This window comes from Quercus lobata, chromosome 4 (assembly GCF_001633185.2).
Source record: "Quercus lobata isolate SW786 chromosome 4, ValleyOak3.0 Primary Assembly, whole genome shotgun sequence".
Taxonomy (NCBI): Eukaryota; Viridiplantae; Streptophyta; class Magnoliopsida; order Fagales; family Fagaceae; genus Quercus; species Quercus lobata.
This window is the reverse complement of record NC_044907.1, coordinates 95,895,224-95,912,899: the sequence shown is the minus strand read 5'-3', so window position 1 is coordinate 95,912,899 and position 17,676 is coordinate 95,895,224. Positions and strand designations below refer to the sequence as shown.

Genomic DNA, 17,676 nt, shown 5'->3' with positions numbered 1-17,676 from the left:
AAACTAATTTTAAGGATAGTAAGCCGGATCAGTAATTTGCTATAGGGTTGGTGCACCAACCCATCATCATCGATAAATATATAGATTAGAAGTTGATTAACACATCCTTGTATCCCATCATCCCAACACAAGCTCTGAACATTAATTAAAAGCTAGACTACATATATCTTTTATTCAGATTCCTCTCCCACAGAAACAAAATGGTATCTACAAAGTCTCTAGTAGCAGCCACAGCTAATGGCACAAGGACTTCAAGTCTTAGCTCTTCAGACTTAGTTCTCAATCTTAGTTTGTAAGTCTTAATTATCACCCTTAATTTTCTGCTTCAATCCAGTTCGTTCTATTACAATGAAACCTTCGATTTCATGAAAATTATTGGAGTGCAGTGTCGTCAATGGGTGTACTTTCAAGTTGGTTTGGTGGGTGGAGGTGCATGCTAGGGTTGAATCTCATAATTAGTAATGAGTAATGCTACAGCCACAAATTATTTTACAATATTTTTTCAAAATATTGATGTGGCCAACCTCATATCGGTTTTTATCTAATCTCATCATTAATATTACTTTTTCATTTATCAATAATTACTCACCACATTAGCAGTTTGTAAATTTTTTTGTAAAATAGTTTGTATCTCTAGCATTATTCATTAGTAATACCCTCGTGGTAGAGATAAAACTAGGAATTTAGTGGACCTAGCATAAACTTAAAATTTTTCATAATTCAAGAATAATAATAAAAAATATTATGATTAAGAGTAAATATAATATGAAAAAAAAAAACTTGGTATTCATTCAACATTAACAAAATATAAATAAAACAAAAGATACAAAATATTTCTTCTTAATACATTTTAAATCAATTGCTTATAAAAAATGGAATTTGACGTTTTATAAATCCTAAAGTAACCGTTGAATCATGAATGTATATGCACAATTGATAGTAAATTCTTCTTTAGTGTACAAAGTCAACTGTCATTTAGAAAATCATATTCTTTTTTGCTGCAAACATGTGGGACCGAGTACAAACAATTCTTTATTTCTCACCACACAAACTCTCTCTCTCTCTCTCTCTCTCAAAAATGGTGTGGGTGACTCTTTTTTTGGCTATGTCGATTAAGTTGTAAAAGAAAATGTCTATAACATTACTTATCATTAGATATATTATGACTAAAGTGGCCTATATATAACAATTGTATTTCCATGTACTTAAAAGAACAAGCAACTTAAATTTGGACAAACAATTTAAATTTGGGTTAGCATATGATTAGTCAAGGATTAGTCAAATTCTCTCTAATATACAAACTCTACATACATTGAGTTCATCGTGACACAAGTTCTAAATAAAATATGTTGCCATCCACGGTGTGAGCTTTCAATTTGTGGACAAAGACCGTCAAGATGAATCACATAAATCTTCATGTTCACTCCCTCTTTCATGCTATTGCTTATCATTCAATAATCACACAGAAATTAATACTCATATTGTCCCAAACTATTATTTGCCACTACAATTAAGGTTAGTCTCCTTACAAGTGCTAGTTTTGTACTCTTTTCTTAGTTATTGACTTATTGTACCAAATGCCAATGAGTAAAACTATCATGTAACTGAAATATTTTGATTCTCTCTTAGAAGTGCACGGTATTGAATTATTACTTATATTGATTTTTTCTCCTTAATGTAAAAGGGGCGATCCAATGATGTTTGAGCCATTCTGGAAAAAGATGAGTGATAAGTATAATGTGACAATTGGTGGGGGTGACTTAATGAGCTATTTCAGTGATGGTAACAATGTATGCTGGTTTTTGGAGCCTGAACTAGGCGCAGCAATAAGGAGATTGCATGGTGTGGTGGGAAATGCAGTGACGGATGATCGGTACATCGTGGTAGGGACAGGATCATCACAGCTCTTCCAAGCTTTGCTTTACGCTTTCACGACTCCTGGTGGCTCTGAGCCAGTTAGTGTTGTGTCTTCTGCCCCTTACTACTCGGTTAGACCCCCATTGCTTAACATCTTAATTTGATGCAATTATTTATGTGTTATTGTTGCTAGACTATAATTAACTGATATATTACTTACATTGAAAAAGGAAAAACATTAATATGAAAGGGGTTTAATGATAGATCTTATATGTTGCTGCTTCAATATTTTGAGACAAAGTGTGTCTCTAACCTTTTTGGGAAAATAGTGTTAATACCTTGGCAGTCACCAATATGATTTCTTGGCATTGCTAATTGTAACTGAACTTAGTATGAAACTTGCATGCATATATACATAGTCAAATAATTGAAATGGTAACTAATTATTGGTTGTAGGCATATGCTGAAGTGGTAAGTTTCCTAAGGTCAGAGCTGTACAAATGGGAGGGTGATGCATATAAGTTTAACAAGAAAGGAGCATACATAGAGGTGGTGAATTCACCAAACAACCCAGATGGAACTCTTAGAGAAGCAGTGGTGAAGAACCGTACCGGCAATGGAAATGGAAAACTCATCTATGACTTTGCTTACTCCTGGCCACAATTCACAGCTATTACTGGTGCAGCTGATTATGATAACATGCTCTTTACAATTTCCAAATGCACAGGACATGCCGGTTCCCGCATTGGGTGAGCATCTTAATCTTATGGATGTTCTATGCTATTGCTAGCTAGCTAGTGTATAAGTCAGTTTAAAAGTATTCACTACAAATTCATAGGTTTTTATTATTATTATTTTTCTGATAGATTTTTATATAGGTCTTTATTGATGTTTACAATTGTTTTCCCAAAAAAATTCATCTTGAACTTCCCCCCTAGGACATTTCAAGAGTGTTTGGATTGCTTGTAGGTTTTCGCGTAGACGCGTTTTTGCCTTCTTTTTTAAACCATCACCTATTGCACTGTTCATAAACATTGCAAATAGGAAAATGAACAGCATTTTAGGTGAGAACAATAATCTAAAAATTATTTTTTTATTGTTTTCAGTTTTTAGTTTTCGACAAAATAAACGGTATTCAAATCCACACTTCAAATTTGGTTGGAATTTGAAAATAGTACGTAGAATTAAAAAAAAAAAAAAAAAATCTATTTAAGATTTATACTTGAGTGCTTTTGACTCTTGATATATATATATTTTTTTTTACTTAAAAAATGGTAAATTATAATTTTTCTCTGAAATTTGATGGGTTTGATTTTGGACCTTTAAATTTAAATTTTCAAAATGGAAGAATTTAGTTTCATCATTTATTTTTCTTTCTATGTGACTATTGGGATATTAAGACGCCTCATTTTGAGGAACCAAATCGAGTGACCACGTATATAAGCTAAGTAATGAAATTGAACCAACCCTATGCTTTGGGACCAAAATGGAACTTTATAAATCCTGGATAAAATATTGTTTTCGCTCCTAAAGTTTGAATGGATTTTGCTTTTTATCCCTATTAAAAATGTTATATTTATTTTCTATTCTTAAAAATTGGAAAAAAAAAAATCTTTTTTCATCAAACTTTTGAGAAAATTTCTTTTTAATTAGTCCCTATATTTTCCTCTAAACTAATGAAATTAAAGTCTTTAATTAAAAATTTTAGAGACAAAAAATAAACTTTTTTAAAGTTTAAGGACAAAAAACTATAATTCGTGCAAACTATAAGGATAGAAACAATACTTTAACATTTAATTTATATGATCAAAATCCAACTTATTCCCAATTTTAGAAACCAAACCTATAATTTAGACTAAATAGAGATAATTGTATTATATTTCGGTGGTACTACCTCAATTGTTAACTAATTGATGCTTGCCATTTCTTTGTATTAAAGTTGGGCTCTTGTCAAGGATAAAGATATTGCTAAGAAGATGACTGAATACATAACAATCAGCTCAATCGGTGTATCAAAAGAATCACAGTTCAGGGCCGCAAAAATCATAGAAGTAGTTTGTAATGGCATCCAAAATGTTGGGCCTGTCAAATCAGAGAACTTCTTTGAATATGCACGAAATATCCTATCGAAAAGATGGCAGAAATTAAGGGAAACTATTCAAAATAGTGAACATCTGATTTTGTCCAAGTATCCACAACAGCACTGCCTCTTCAGTGGCAAGCTTACTGAAACCTTGTCCGGTACGTATGTTATGTTCAATTTATAAAAAAATGCAGCCTATATTCAATTCAAGCAATCTTTCCAATTTTGTTAAAAAAAAAATCATAAAAAGTATTATTTTTATAAAAAAAAAAAAAAAGTAGAAAATTAATAAAAACATTTTGTGAATTTTTTATTTGAGAATTTTTTTTAAAAATATTTTTTTCATTATTTAATTGCATACTTTAGAGAAATTTTTTTAATGGAATTGGACAAAAGACCTAAATCGAATAAATTTGAAACTTATAGAGCACAATTGAGCAAATGTGAAGTTATAGGATTGAAATGAATTTCAGTCAACTTTGAAGGGTTCAATTTGCATTTTAGCCTAATTTTTACAAAATAAACATTAAAAAATAATATCAAAATAAAAACAAATTAGGAAAAGATTAAAGCTAAGCTACTATGAATTTTATTGCAAAATACTTATAAATTGATGTAACAAGAATGTGTTGGTTCCATATCTACAACACAACAAATTAATTTTTTATTAATCTTTTTTTTTTGTATTTTAAAAATTGATGAATCAGTTTATAAAGACATGTAAAATGTAGCTATGGCATCATTTGTTCAAACTAATTTATTATATTGACAAAGTAACAACAATCATATTCATTATCATTTATAGGTATTTTATAATAAAATAGATAGTATTTTTTAGCGATTTCCTCTTTTTTTTTCTTTTTTTTTCCCCCTTTTTATAAGAAAACATAGAGAAAAGGCATATGTTCTAACATTTTTTTTTTTTTTTTTGTTTCTCCAACAGCCTACGCATGGTTGGAGAGTAAAGATGACACACAGGATTGCAACGAATTTTTAAGAGGATTAAAGATCATTGGGAAAAGTGGGAAGATTTGCGGTGCCCATCAAAAGTTTGCAAGAATTAACTTGATGTGCAGGGAAGAGGAGTTTAACCAATTCATAGAGAGACTATCGGCCACTAGGGGCAAGGGGATTATCAATGGACATTAAAGCTTGAAATGCTAATTTGAATCCTTATAGCTGTTTCGGAAATGAATTATAAGATCCTCTACTCTAAGGGCACATTTGGTACACTATAATGGTAATTGCATAAGAATAAAAACTAGTATCACAATAAATACATGAAGTTATAATATAATAATTTTTCCTTTATTCATTAGTTTGTTGACAACACATGAATAGAACTTGAATTGTATTCCAAAGTTTGGTATAACATAATAATATGATGGAGTGGAGTTTCAATCAAAGTTCTTAATATTTGGATACCTTACTTTTTCTTTTCTTTTTTGAGAGAATTTCAATTTATAACGTCTGCTTCTAATTAGCACTTTTTATCATCTAACCAAGACATTTAATTGATTTTTTATGTAAGCAGGGATCGCTACATATCTCTCATTCAACCATAAGAAATTTTATAGGTAAGTTAACTAGAATACCTTGGTTGGATACCTTGATTAAATTTTGTTGCAATTTCCAAAATTAAAATTATTTTTTAAAAAATTACAAGAGAGAGAGAGAGAGAGAGAAGTGAATAGTTGCATCAATCGAAATATAAATACCAACAATTCAGAAGTCACATATCCGAAAAACCAATATTGGGTAAGATAGGATAGTCTTGAGATTTTGGCTAAGATTGTACAATGAGGTACACTGTAATGGTGATTGCATAAGAATAAAAACTAGTATCACAATAAATACATGAAGTTATAATATAATAATTTTTCCTTTATTCATTAGTTTGTTGACAACACATGAATAGAACTTGAATTGTATTCCAAAGTTTGGTATAACATAATTGTAGGGACACGATTTTTAACGACCCAAAGATGACTTTGGGCTCGTATGTAAAAGGCCCGAACAATATGATTTGTAGAGAGTGGGTTTGGAAAGGCTAGACCTTGGTCGTTGGGTAACGGTTTAGTCAGGATTTTCATGGAAGCCCATTCGAAGGTGGATTTGGCCTGTATGTCTAAGCCTTACACGAATGTGGTGTGAGGATCTATCTCCTCGGAATTAGTCCGAGGAGCGTCTTGCCCTCGCCGTCCTTTTTTATGAGTTCGTCCTTCCCCTTTTCTCTGGTTCCTGGGAAGACCCCCCTGTCAATGCAACGAGCTTCCCTTTTATACTAGTATTTCCTTCCCATTCTTCACCTACGTGTCCGTTTCTCCTTGTTCGGGGTGGTTACTCGTCTTGTCAATCCTCACATCAGAGTGGTTGGGAAAAGCTGGATAGCATGGTATGAGTATGGGTTTGCCAGGCGATGGGCTCCACATTAAGGCGTTGGCAGCCTTCTCCCTTGTGCTGCTCTTGTACTGAATTTGTCCTTTTCTTCAGGCTTTTTTGTGAGATGTTGGGCGTAAATTCGTCCTCGGCCACATCCTTGGACCTTCAAGGGGCTTTCATTGCGCGTTCTTAGCCGTAGGGCTCCTCGGCCTGGGCTTTGGGCTTTTAATACAAAGTGGGCTGGGACCTCAGATTTCGGGCCCCACAATAGCCCCTCAAAATCCTGCTGCCCGACTTTTTAGTTGGGGAGGAGGGTTTTGGTGACATTAGGCCCACATTATGGGTCGCTCAAATCCAGTACTCTATTATTATTTGTATTTTTTCATTTACATGGGAGGCGTGTCAAAATAAGGGCCACTCCTTTATTTTTCGCTCACGCGGGGTCCTTTGACATTTCGGTACTCGAGGCGCGCCTTCACGAGGATCTTCAGATCCTGCGGCTGAGGATGAGGTTGGAAATTGAGCCGAGTCTGCTTTGTCCGTAGCATTCCTTGGAAATTTGCATGAATTAAATGCCACCGGTTTGCTTCTGTGTATAAATAGGGTAGGGGGTCACTCCACCTACACATGAACTCTCCTGTTCCCTTCAGAATCATACTTCTTCTTTCATATTCACGATCTCCATTTCTAGTGCCACTCTGCCTCAAAGCAAGATGTTTGAAGCATGGATGGGGATGAAATGTCTCCGAACGCTTCAGAGGCACCGAATCCTCAAGGTGATATGGTACGGACAAGGATGGCATAGATTCAAGCCAGTCCCCCGTTTTGACAGGGGGAAGATGGTATTCCTCCCTCTTTTAGTCAAAATCCGAAGCAGGTTCTGGTCATGCCAGATTTTTGGTATGTCAGAAGAAGGAATTTCCGCCATCAGCACCGTTTGCCTTGTCACAGGCAAATTTTCGCGGGGGCTCCTCAACTTCCGGCTCCCTGCACCTTTTCTTCAACGGTGCAGGCCTCAAGTTGGGTTCCCTGTACCTTTTCTTCAACGGCGCTAGCCCGAAACCAGGTGCTCTCTGCACCTTTTCTTCAACGGTGCAGGCCCCACGTTGGGTTCTTTGGCTGCCTGAGTTATGGGCATGTAAAAGTATTGAGGAATGGTTTTCTTACACAACTCCTCGGAACAGCAGCCAACCTCTCCTCTGTGCTTCTTCTTCGGCTTTATCTTCATTCTCTTGTATTTTTTCTTTTTACTTACGTAGTTAGCTTTAGTATAGGCTTATTTCAGCTTTTCTTTGTACACTGTACTATTTCTTTGTCTTAATAAAAGATGAGTTTATTTCTTTCAAAATATTTTTCCTCTTGGCAGCAATTACTTTGTGAATGAATATTAAATATACGTTTGCCTTTAATGATACTTGGAGCAGAAAAATGCCTTAAAACAAATTCCTACTGGTTTAAACTTACTGACATTATCAAGCATAACAATGGTAATCCTCAATAAATTAAACTCTTGGAACTAACCGGGATAATGGCCGAGCGCTGTGCGATGCATGCTAGACAAATGTCCAAGAACGATAAACTTCTAAATAATTCATCCGAGAGGGTAGCCGAGCAGTGAGGGACCTCAATCGTGTTTTTGGTAGCATATTGCTCTATGTTGCATCAATCCCTTTGGTACTGAGGATCCGAGGGTAGACTGGGGAATCCGTTCAGTATAGGGATTAGCCCAACTGTTAATGGGTAGTTCTCCTCGGATAGATTCTAAGGTTCGTGTAACGTAAGATTTCTTTTATGTATTTGGTTTCCCCATAGGCCTGAGTCCGAGGACCATGCAAGGCCTTGGTTCTATCCAAAACTTGTAAGATTTCTTTTATGTACTTGGTTTCCCCAAAGGCCTGAGTCCGAGGACCATGCAAGGCCTTGGTTCTATCCAAAACTTGTAAGATTTCTTTTATGTACTTGGTTTCCCCAAAGGCTTGAGTCCGAAGACCATGCAAGGCCTTGGTTCTGTCCAAAACTTGTAAGATTTCTTTTATGTACTTGATTTCCCCAGAGGCTTGAGTCCGAGAACCATGCAAGGCCTTGGTTCTGTCCAAAACTTGTAAGATTTCTTTTATGTACTTGGTTTCCCCAGAGGCTTGAGTCCGAGGACCATGCAAGGCCTTGGTTCTGTCCAAAACTTGTAAGATTTCTTTTACATTTATTTATGTTTCGAACGTAAGCCCCTAGACCAGAGCGGAGAGAGCTGGCTTGAAGCCAAAAGCCCCTAGAGCTGCCCGCGCCATTGGCACTGCAAGGCGTAGCCTCTAGCAGAAGTTTATGTCAGAGCAACAGCTGCATGTTCGCCAGAGATGGAGAAAGCCCCGCGAATCTCTGCTTACTAGGGAGTTGACTTCACCGCCACCTGCGCCAACGTGCAAGCCTTCCCATAGACGGCGCCAATTGTAGGGACACGATTTTTAACGACCCAAAGATGACTTTGGGCTCGTATGTAAAAGGCCCGAACAATATGATTTGTAGAGAGTGGGTTTGGAAAGGCTAGACCTTGGTCGTTGGGTAACGGTTTAGTCAGGATTTTCATGGAAGCCCATTCGAAGGTGGATTTGGCCTGTATGTCTAAGCCTTACACGGATGTGGTGTGAGGATCTATCTCCTCGGAATTAGTCCGAGGAGCGTCTCGCCCTCGCCGTCCTTTTTTATGAGTTCGTCCTTCCCCTTTTCTCTGGTTCCTGGGAAGACCCCCCCTGTCAATGCAACGAGCTTCCCTTTTATACTAGTATTTCCTTCTCATTCTTCACCTATGTGTCCGTTTCTCCTTGTTCGGGGTGGTTACTTGTCTTGTCAATCCTCACATCAGAGTGGTTGGGAAAAGCTGGACAGTATGGTATGAGTATGGATTTGTCAGGCGATGGGCTCCACATTAAGGCGTTGGCAGCCTTCTCCCTTGTGCTGCTCTTGTACTGAATTTGTCCTTTTCTTCAGGCTTTTTTGTGAGATGTTGGGCGTAAAGTCGTCCTCGGCCACATCCTTGGACCTTCAAGGGGCTTTCATTGCGCGTTCTTAGCCGTAGGGCTCCTCGACCTGGGCTTTGGGCTTTTAATACAAAGTGGGCTGGGACCTCAGATTTCGGGCCCCACAATAATAATATGATGGAGTGGAGTTTCAATCAAAGTTCTTAATATTTGGTAAGCTTTTTTTTTTTTTTTTTTTGAGAGAGAGAATTTCAATTTATAACATTTGCTTCTGATTAGCGCTCTTTATCATCTAACCAAGACATTTAATTGATTTTTGATGTAAGCGGGGATCGCTACATATCTATTATTCGACCATAAGAAATTACAGTTAAGTTAACTAGAATACCTTGGTTGGATACCTTACTTAAATTTTTTTGCAATTTCCAAAATTAAAATTATTTTTTACAAAATTAAGAGAGAGAGAGAGAAGTGAATAGTTGCATCAATCGAAATATAAATACCAACAATTTAGAAGTCACATATCCGAAAAACCAATATTGGGTAAGATAGGATAGTCTTGAGATTTCGGCTAAGATTGTACAATGAGGTATATTGCATATTGGTCAACTGTACAAGACATAGAAGATGTGGAAATATTATTGAAAAATATTTTATCCTAATTATTTATTAATCTGTTGAATAATTATAATATATCTATTAGCAATTATTCTAAATAATACACATATTATGTCTAACAGCACTTATTCTGAATAATACATGTTAATATTTCAGGTCAATTTTGGTTTAGTTTATGAAACATGTCATTAATTTTTTCATGTATGCTTTATTGTATCCTAATCCTATATAATTAGGGGGAGGAAAAAATTTGACAATAAACCTCATTGTAGGTTAAGGTTACTGTACAATGTACTGTTATAGGCCCACTTATCTCGAGCCCAAGAAATATAGGTCTATGAATATTACCAAGCCCAAGCCCAACGTCATGACCGGCCCATTATTCATAAGCTCAGCATGCAAACACAACCCACGTATAGAATGGTCAGTAGGTATCCCTATGATGGGCAATAATATCTCAACAGCCCGAGAGTGCCCTAGGGAATCACGCCAGCGAGCAATTTTTGGAGGTTAGCACCAGTTCCAACATTCTCAACTCCATTTCCAATGGAGTATATTCCTTGTCAAGAATAATCAATTTGGGTCCCACCCACACGAGTGGAACCAAGGGGTAATCATGACTCCTCCATTATCCTTATGCTATAAATAGGAGGAAGAAAGAGGAAATGGGGTTGGACATTTTGGAGAGAGAAGAGAGAGAGAAAAGAGGGAGAGAGCAAATTAGTAACTAAGAAAGCTTAAGGAGAGAATAAGTGAGGTTAGGCTGAGGGGTAATTCCTTCTTGAAGCTCGTCTGGGAGCTATCCATAGTAAGAAACCCATTAGCCATTATATAAGTAAATTGTGAGCTCAAACACTAGATCCAGTTCAGTGTGGAAATTTGGGCACGTACAGTTACAATTTCCATTTAAAAAAATTAACTTTGCTACACATTTAAAAATTTAACTGTTAGATTATATATTTTTTACGCTCTTAATATACATATCAAATTTTGTGTCAATAAGATTTTATATACAAAATTTTAAACTATAAAAGCTTACAATTTAAATAATTGATTGATGACATAACTAGTTATCTTATAACTTTTGGAAATTTTGCAAGTATAGAGGATATATAAAAGAAAATATAATCTAATAATAGGTTTTTCAAAATTTAAATCCAATAAAAGATATTAAGAGTCTATTTAGGAACCGCTTATTTTGCTAAAACTGAAAATTTATTTGCTGAAAATATTATAAATAAAGTTAAAAAGTAGTTGAAATAATTCAGTAGGACCTATAAATAGCACCAAAAAGTGTAATAAGATCTATGTGCAATAACAAAAATAAACTGAATAGTAGCAAAAATAGTAGCAACCTAGGTAAACTTGTAACCTTAAGTTACAATCAATTTTAATCATCTTAATTAGACTGTCAAAAAAATAAATAAAAAAAAAGAGAGAGAGACAGGTATTTTATTGCTCTGTAAGTATAACTGCTAAAAGTTGCGCTCAAGGACACCTTGCTCATAAAGTGCTTTTGGGAAACACATCACGTAACATCCTCGGGAGTTTCTGCTTATTTTGAACAAAATTTTGGAAAAAATATAGTTGCTGCCTCGAGTTGACAGAATGGCATGAAAGACTTGTGAAAAAAATAAAAAAGACTTCATCGTATCCATAGAGGAGGAAAATAACTACTATTAAGAAACCAAAATTGATGTTACATATTACTATCATCCACCGATGAACTCCGCATGTATCTATTGGAAGTTCTATAAACAGAATGCAGAGTCAAAATCCTCAAGTAATGGGATTGGACCATAAACAATAAATAATTAGACACCACGTTAATTCACATACAGTGAAAGGGGAGGATATAAATAAAATTGAACAGGCAAGATTACCAATCTTAGCCTTGTTCACCGGATGATTGTCCACGTCCAAGACGACCGCGCCCACGTGCACCTCGGGCACGTGGGGCAGCTCTTCCACGTCCTCCTCTAACCACTGGAGAAGAAGCCACACCTAATCTTTTTGCAGCATTCTGCCTAGCTCGCTCTGAAAGGTTTATAGTAGTTGAAGTACTACTCACAGGTGAAGCTTGTCTTACCACTTCTGCTTCTGTGGTGACAGTTGAACTGCCTTGTTTTGAGACAGGACTACCTTGTTTTGAGACATCAATTTCTGAAGAAGCGCTGGCTGAAGCGCTCTCAAGTGGAACAGAGAGAGCTTCCATGACCTGATCAGTGTCCGCTGGAATTTGATCATTTCCATCATTTGACTTATCAGAACCCTCAGCAGTCTCTTCATTTACATCACCTTCATCATTCTTTTCATCGTTTAGAACCTCTGGAGAATTTATCTCACCAACCTCCAGTGTGACAGCAGCTAGAGATTCATCATCAGCCCTAGTGGGTGAAGCCAGAGGGCTTGCAACAGGCTCAGGTTGACCTTCCCCTGGTTCCGGGCTCCCAATAATGTTGGAAATATCACCACCACCCTCAAGCTCTGTAACATCAGGCTCAAGCTCTCCCTCCTCTCTCTCACTTCCAGATTCTGTCATTAACTGCTGGTTATCTGGCTCAGCTTGATCCTTTGGCCCTTCATCAGATACCATCTCTGATCCACCAGGCCTATCCAAATTCTCTTCTAGAACATTGTTCTTCTCACTCAGCAATTCATCTTGACTCACGCCATCTGGTTGTTCTCTTCCATCCTCAGCTCTCTCCCCAGTAGTCTCAATCTCTTCCTTATCAGCTTCCATTGCTTCCTCATTTGAAGCTTGTGCCAACTCACCAATATTAAGAGTTTCTTCAGGGGCTTGTAGAGTTCCAAGATTTTCCACAGGAACAGCAAATTGTCCTTCAGAACTCTCATGTGGGGGTTCCAAACCCTTGGACTTCTTCAGCAAGGGTGCTGCTACATCAGAGCCAGTCTCTCCTTGGATGACTGACTCATCATGCAAATCAGAAGCAGATGCTGATGCTATACGTTTGCGGACCAATGGTTGAGATATTAAAGTAAGATTTCCCTGAGCTTCAACGTCACCAGAAGGTGCAGCTTTGCCCACATTGCGAGCTCCATCCACCTCAGACATCTCTATATCACCCTGTGGCTCTTCAGGTCTTACAAGGCGTGGCCGGTTCAACTTCCTACCTGTTTTTCGAGTTTCAACAATAGCTTTGGGCAAAGTAAATCTCTTCTCACTCTCTTCAGTTGCTTTAGCAGGCAAGCCACTTGTTGCAGGTCCCACTGAGAATGCAGTACTAGGGGCTTGAACAGACACTGCAGGACCTGCAAAGGGGATAAAGCTTTTTAATAGTCAGCTAAAAAAAGGGGTTAAAGCTTTAATGAAATACAAAATCAAGACTTCTACCTAAATAGTTTCAGATGAGAGAGAGAGAAGTGAAAAGAAAGCAGCAGACCTGCAGTAGCAGTTAATGCAGTGTCCACAATTGAAGATGGTTCAACAAGAGAACCACGGGCTCCAAGTTCACTGAAAACTAAATGAGCTGTCTTTTGAAAATTTTCCACAGCTGACACATAAGCAGCAGCAAGATCATCAAGGACAGTTCCAGAAAGAAGTTGAACTACTGAGGTACCCTGAAAAAGAATTAATGAAAACAGAGCTTGAAGTTCAGGTGAAAACACATTATGCAAGTCTTTTTACATATGTTTCACCTACTTGCATCATGAGTACTTTGGGAAAAAAAAAGCTGCTATTTCCAATTTTCAGAGCAATTAAACATGGAAGGTATAAAACATCAAAAATAAATAAATAAATAAGAGAGGACTAGTTTTGGAGCCAGGTGGGGGAAATTTTAGATAAAGACCAATTAACATAAATATTTGTGTATCATAGCATAATGATATATCCTATAGATTCTGCAAACCCTACCCATTCCACCTCTTCCCCAGCAGTGAATGAGAAAAAGGAAATTGCAAATAATAGATTAATAAATAAGTAACATACGTACCTCTGGCAAATTGTCTTTTGCATGCTTAAGCTTTTGAAGTTCATCTGAAATCCGCTTCAGCGCCTGCTTATGCATCTCTAGTTCATTTACAAACTTTGTTTTATCCTAATGTTGAAAAATAAAGGAGATATCAAATACAGTACAACACAATATTTCAGAAATTTAATTTGTAGAGAAACAATCAACCATGACCCTAAAAATAAAGCAATTTTTGCTGATCTTAAAAATAAAGCACATTGACGACCATATTGGATATAAGGGCCTCCAGGAACATACTTAGCAATATTATTTTAAAACATGTATTAACAATTTCAATTACTTTCTCTCACACAAGGGACTCCACTAGTAAAACCTCCCTACTGGAATTCATAGTTGCTGTACTTACATATAAAATTCTTCTTTTGTAAATCTTTAGACTTCTCCATATTCCTTGAATATGAAGTGGTCTCTTTGCAATAAAAATAAATAAAAAATAATCTTACTAAAAAAAATATATTAACAATTTCTTTCTCTGTTTAGCAATTTCAGCTTGATTTAAATGTGCATTTGGTTTAGATTAGTAGATAAGAAAATATACGAAACTCAACTATTTTCATCAGATGCACCTAATTTTCTATGTTGATCAAAGAGGTTGACAACAGGTGTATAAGACTTGTGATTAATTGTGATCAGCATGGAGAAATACCAATTTTACAGTCTCAAAAAAGGAAAAACCAATAATCAACATAATAATGATTTTGCAACACAAAACATATACATCAAATGCTCTATATCATATTTCATGCTTAGGCTAAATGTCAAGGCAGGAAACACATTCATGAATTTCAAACACAATGAAAACCTGGTCAACGTTATTATAAGAATCCCTTATTGCCTTCTCAATCTTTAAACGCCTGTCCTTCTCCTTCCTTAATTCCTCTCTCAGCCTTTCCATATGTTTCTCTAGAGTCTGGGCAAACATTGTAGATACAAAAAAATTAACATATGATAACAACAGCAATCAAACAGGAGGGGGGAAATTTTGATTGTTGGATGAACCTGTATCTTGGTGTCTTTCTCCTCCTTCATAGCCTGTTCACTAGTTGTATCAACAATTGACCTTTTCCCTATAATGCATTAGGGAACAAATTAAAAAACTTGATGGTCAAATAGTGCTACAAATTCATATTTAAAAAGAGAGAACTAGTTGGCTACCATGTTTGGACTCCTCCAACTGCTTAGAAAGAGTTTGGTTCTCTTTGCTCAGTTCTTCCTTTTCCTTTAGTGCAATCTCATACTTCCTCTGCAGGATGAAATAGATAAGAATGGTAATGAACTAACAGAACCACACAATTTACAAGCAACGTGTAATATAGGTATGCCGCAAAGCCTCAATCAAATTTGTTAGATTAATAAAGAAATCTATAATTCCTAATATTAGGTGACAAATTTGACCATCTCAAGGACAATATGAAAATTTTAGAACCTTAAATTGAATCACAATCTTCCTTTGCCTCTCCACATCTTGCTTTGAATTAGCCTGCACATTTCAACAACAATAAGGAGCTAAATGGAGGACAAAGGAGGTCTCATGTCTGCAACTTTCAACTAACAACAAGACTAATGACTAATGACTAATGAGAAGTGTACCTCAACTAGCAAAATATCATTTATCCTCTTCTCTCTCTCATTCAGATCCAATTTGCATTTAGAGAGATCTTGCTCCAATTTTGATATTAGATCCTGCCTTTCGGAAAGAAGCTTTCTGATCTCAACTATCTGAGCATCCTTATCTTTTAGTTTCTCCTGGTGGAATCAAAGCAAACGGCCAAAAAGATAGTAAGAATAACATGCTGTAAGGGCAAGGATTGTGAGAGAATTGATAAAAGAAAATCCAAAAAGCAACTGATTCTTACAAATTGGAATAGTCAATCAAAAACCACAGCTGATAAAATAAGCATGGATCACAAAGTTAATAAATAAACTGAAATCCAAAAACAAACTTAATATTTAAGTACTTTCTGCACTTTATTTTGATATGTAGTTTCCTTCAAGACCCTATACATGTATCATGCTCAAACCCTATAGCATTTTTGAATATCAAATACATACTGAATTGAAATTTTGGATTGAACAGAATAAAGTAGGCATGATGTTATTTATGGCCCATAATATTCAAGACAATCAATGGGAGAAACCAAGCAAATTATAAGACTATAACAAATAAAAAATGGAATAAAGAAGAACTCAACATCTTTTTTAATAGAAAATACTGCAATAAGTCAAATCATGAAACCTTTTTATCAGATCAATAATTTTATAACTCTTTCTGACATAATACCCAATATCATAGTTTACTAGATCCCTGGGGATGATGAAAAAAAAAAAAAAAAAAAAAGCCTCTTGATTCACGTTTATACATTAAAAAATCTATGTAATTCCTTCAGAATGTTTTATACAATTAAAATTTTAGCTCTATGCTCCTTAATTAACTCACTTTATAAATTAGAATGACATGCACTGTTGCTCACATCATGTTCCATAGTTAGTCATGTCAGAATAACAATTTCTGCAAAAGAAGAATGAAAAATGCCTAACATGCACTTGCAATCATACTAAGTTCCCTTGAGATTAAACAACATCAATGGAAACTCCACTCTTTCAAAAGTATAACTATTCTTTTTCTCCAAATCATGCACATAAGACACAATAGAATGGACTTCCAAATTTCACTACTCTTACAATGACCATAATTGCATCACCAGCAAGCAAACAAATCAACCACTGCCTTTGGCATCACCCAACCAATCTATAACAGAGAATAAACTGGTGACCAAAGTAGTCTTGCCACCAAATAGTGAAGTAAAATATGATCTTTCCTACTTTCCTTGCAAATACAACACCAATCCCCTAAAAGTATACTCTTATTTTCAAAATGTTTTCGATGTCAAATTATACCCCATGCAGCTGTCAAACCAAAGAATACATTCATTGGCACCATTCTTACCCTCCAACATATATTTCCAAGGGAATCCAGAACACTAATTTTCACTGAAAGCTTCACAGAATAAACTAAAACCAAGTTTACAAGATTGTAGTTCCCATAGGGAAAGCTTAAGTACAAATTAGAATCCTATACAAGTAGGGTTGTACCAGACTACAACACTCTACCCACTCTTCTGACCTACATAAACAAAGCAATAGAATCTCCATACCACACATTAAGTCAAAATCAAATTCTCAACAAACTTAATAAAGCTTGAAAATTGATTCGAACCACATCTACTGCCTTTCAGCAAACTCAAATTGCTCTGGCAATGTAGAATCTCCATGCTGCATATCATGCCAAGATTGAATGCTCAGCAAACTTAATAAAGCTTGACAATTGACTCGAACCACATCTGATGCCTTTCTGTGATAGAATTCTAAACAACCCAAGACTTAAAAGATGACCACAGAGTTGACTCTAGATAAGTCAAAGGAACAAGCAAACTCCAGCCAAGTCTGATGCCCCTATCAATCGATAGGTTGTATAGTTTCTTTCCTTCAGCTGTGTGCACTGCAGACAATATAATTGTTTTATTTTATTCCCCTTATATTGTTGCCTAGACCCTATTTTCCTAACAGATTTCCCACACTAGTTAATAGGAATCCTAATGGTTTTAATCCTGCCCAACAAATTTCCAACTCCAGTAAACTTAACATTAGCATGCCCAAGCCTATTATGATGCTATCCCTTCTATAAACCCTTACAACATTTCTCTGAAATACATAAACTCATACCATGAAATATCCTAAACTTTACCTGGCAAGTTTCACTGGTTTTGGA

The 17,676-nt window shown here is 35.9% G+C and overlaps 2 protein-coding genes across 3 annotated transcripts in view; one reads left to right on the top strand and one right to left on the bottom strand.

Moving 5' to 3' along the window:
• Positions 1–200: 200 nt before the first annotated feature.
• LOC115986238 (L-tryptophan--pyruvate aminotransferase 1-like) lies at positions 201–5,089 on the top strand. Its single transcript, XM_031109088.1, has 5 exons — positions 201–292; positions 1,685–1,988; positions 2,314–2,606; positions 3,797–4,098; positions 4,884–5,089. Exons 1-5 carry the CDS (start codon positions 201–203, stop codon positions 5,087–5,089), a joined length of 1,197 nt encoding a protein of 398 aa, XP_030964948.1.
• Positions 5,090–11,541: 6,452 nt separating this feature from the next.
• Positions 11,542–17,676, bottom strand: part of LOC115986937 (nuclear-pore anchor) — a 42,165-nt gene continuing 36,030 nt past the window's right edge. Inside the window, exons 41-48 of one of the 2 annotated variants that reach the window (XM_031110365.1) lie at positions 15,498–15,653; positions 15,334–15,387; positions 15,063–15,150; positions 14,907–14,974; positions 14,710–14,817; positions 13,869–13,973; positions 13,317–13,494; positions 11,542–13,185 (exon numbers count right to left, since the gene is read on the bottom strand). In XM_031110365.1, coding sequence (XP_030966225.1) covers positions 11,801–13,185; positions 13,317–13,494; positions 13,869–13,973; positions 14,710–14,817; positions 14,907–14,974; positions 15,063–15,150; positions 15,334–15,387; positions 15,498–15,653 — 2,142 coding nt within the window. In that variant the 3' untranslated portion in view covers positions 11,542–11,800. The remainder of the gene's footprint in view (positions 13,186–13,316; positions 13,495–13,868; positions 13,974–14,709; positions 14,818–14,906; positions 14,975–15,062; positions 15,151–15,333; positions 15,388–15,497; positions 15,654–17,676) is intronic. The other variant, XM_031110366.1, reaches the window with a different exon arrangement.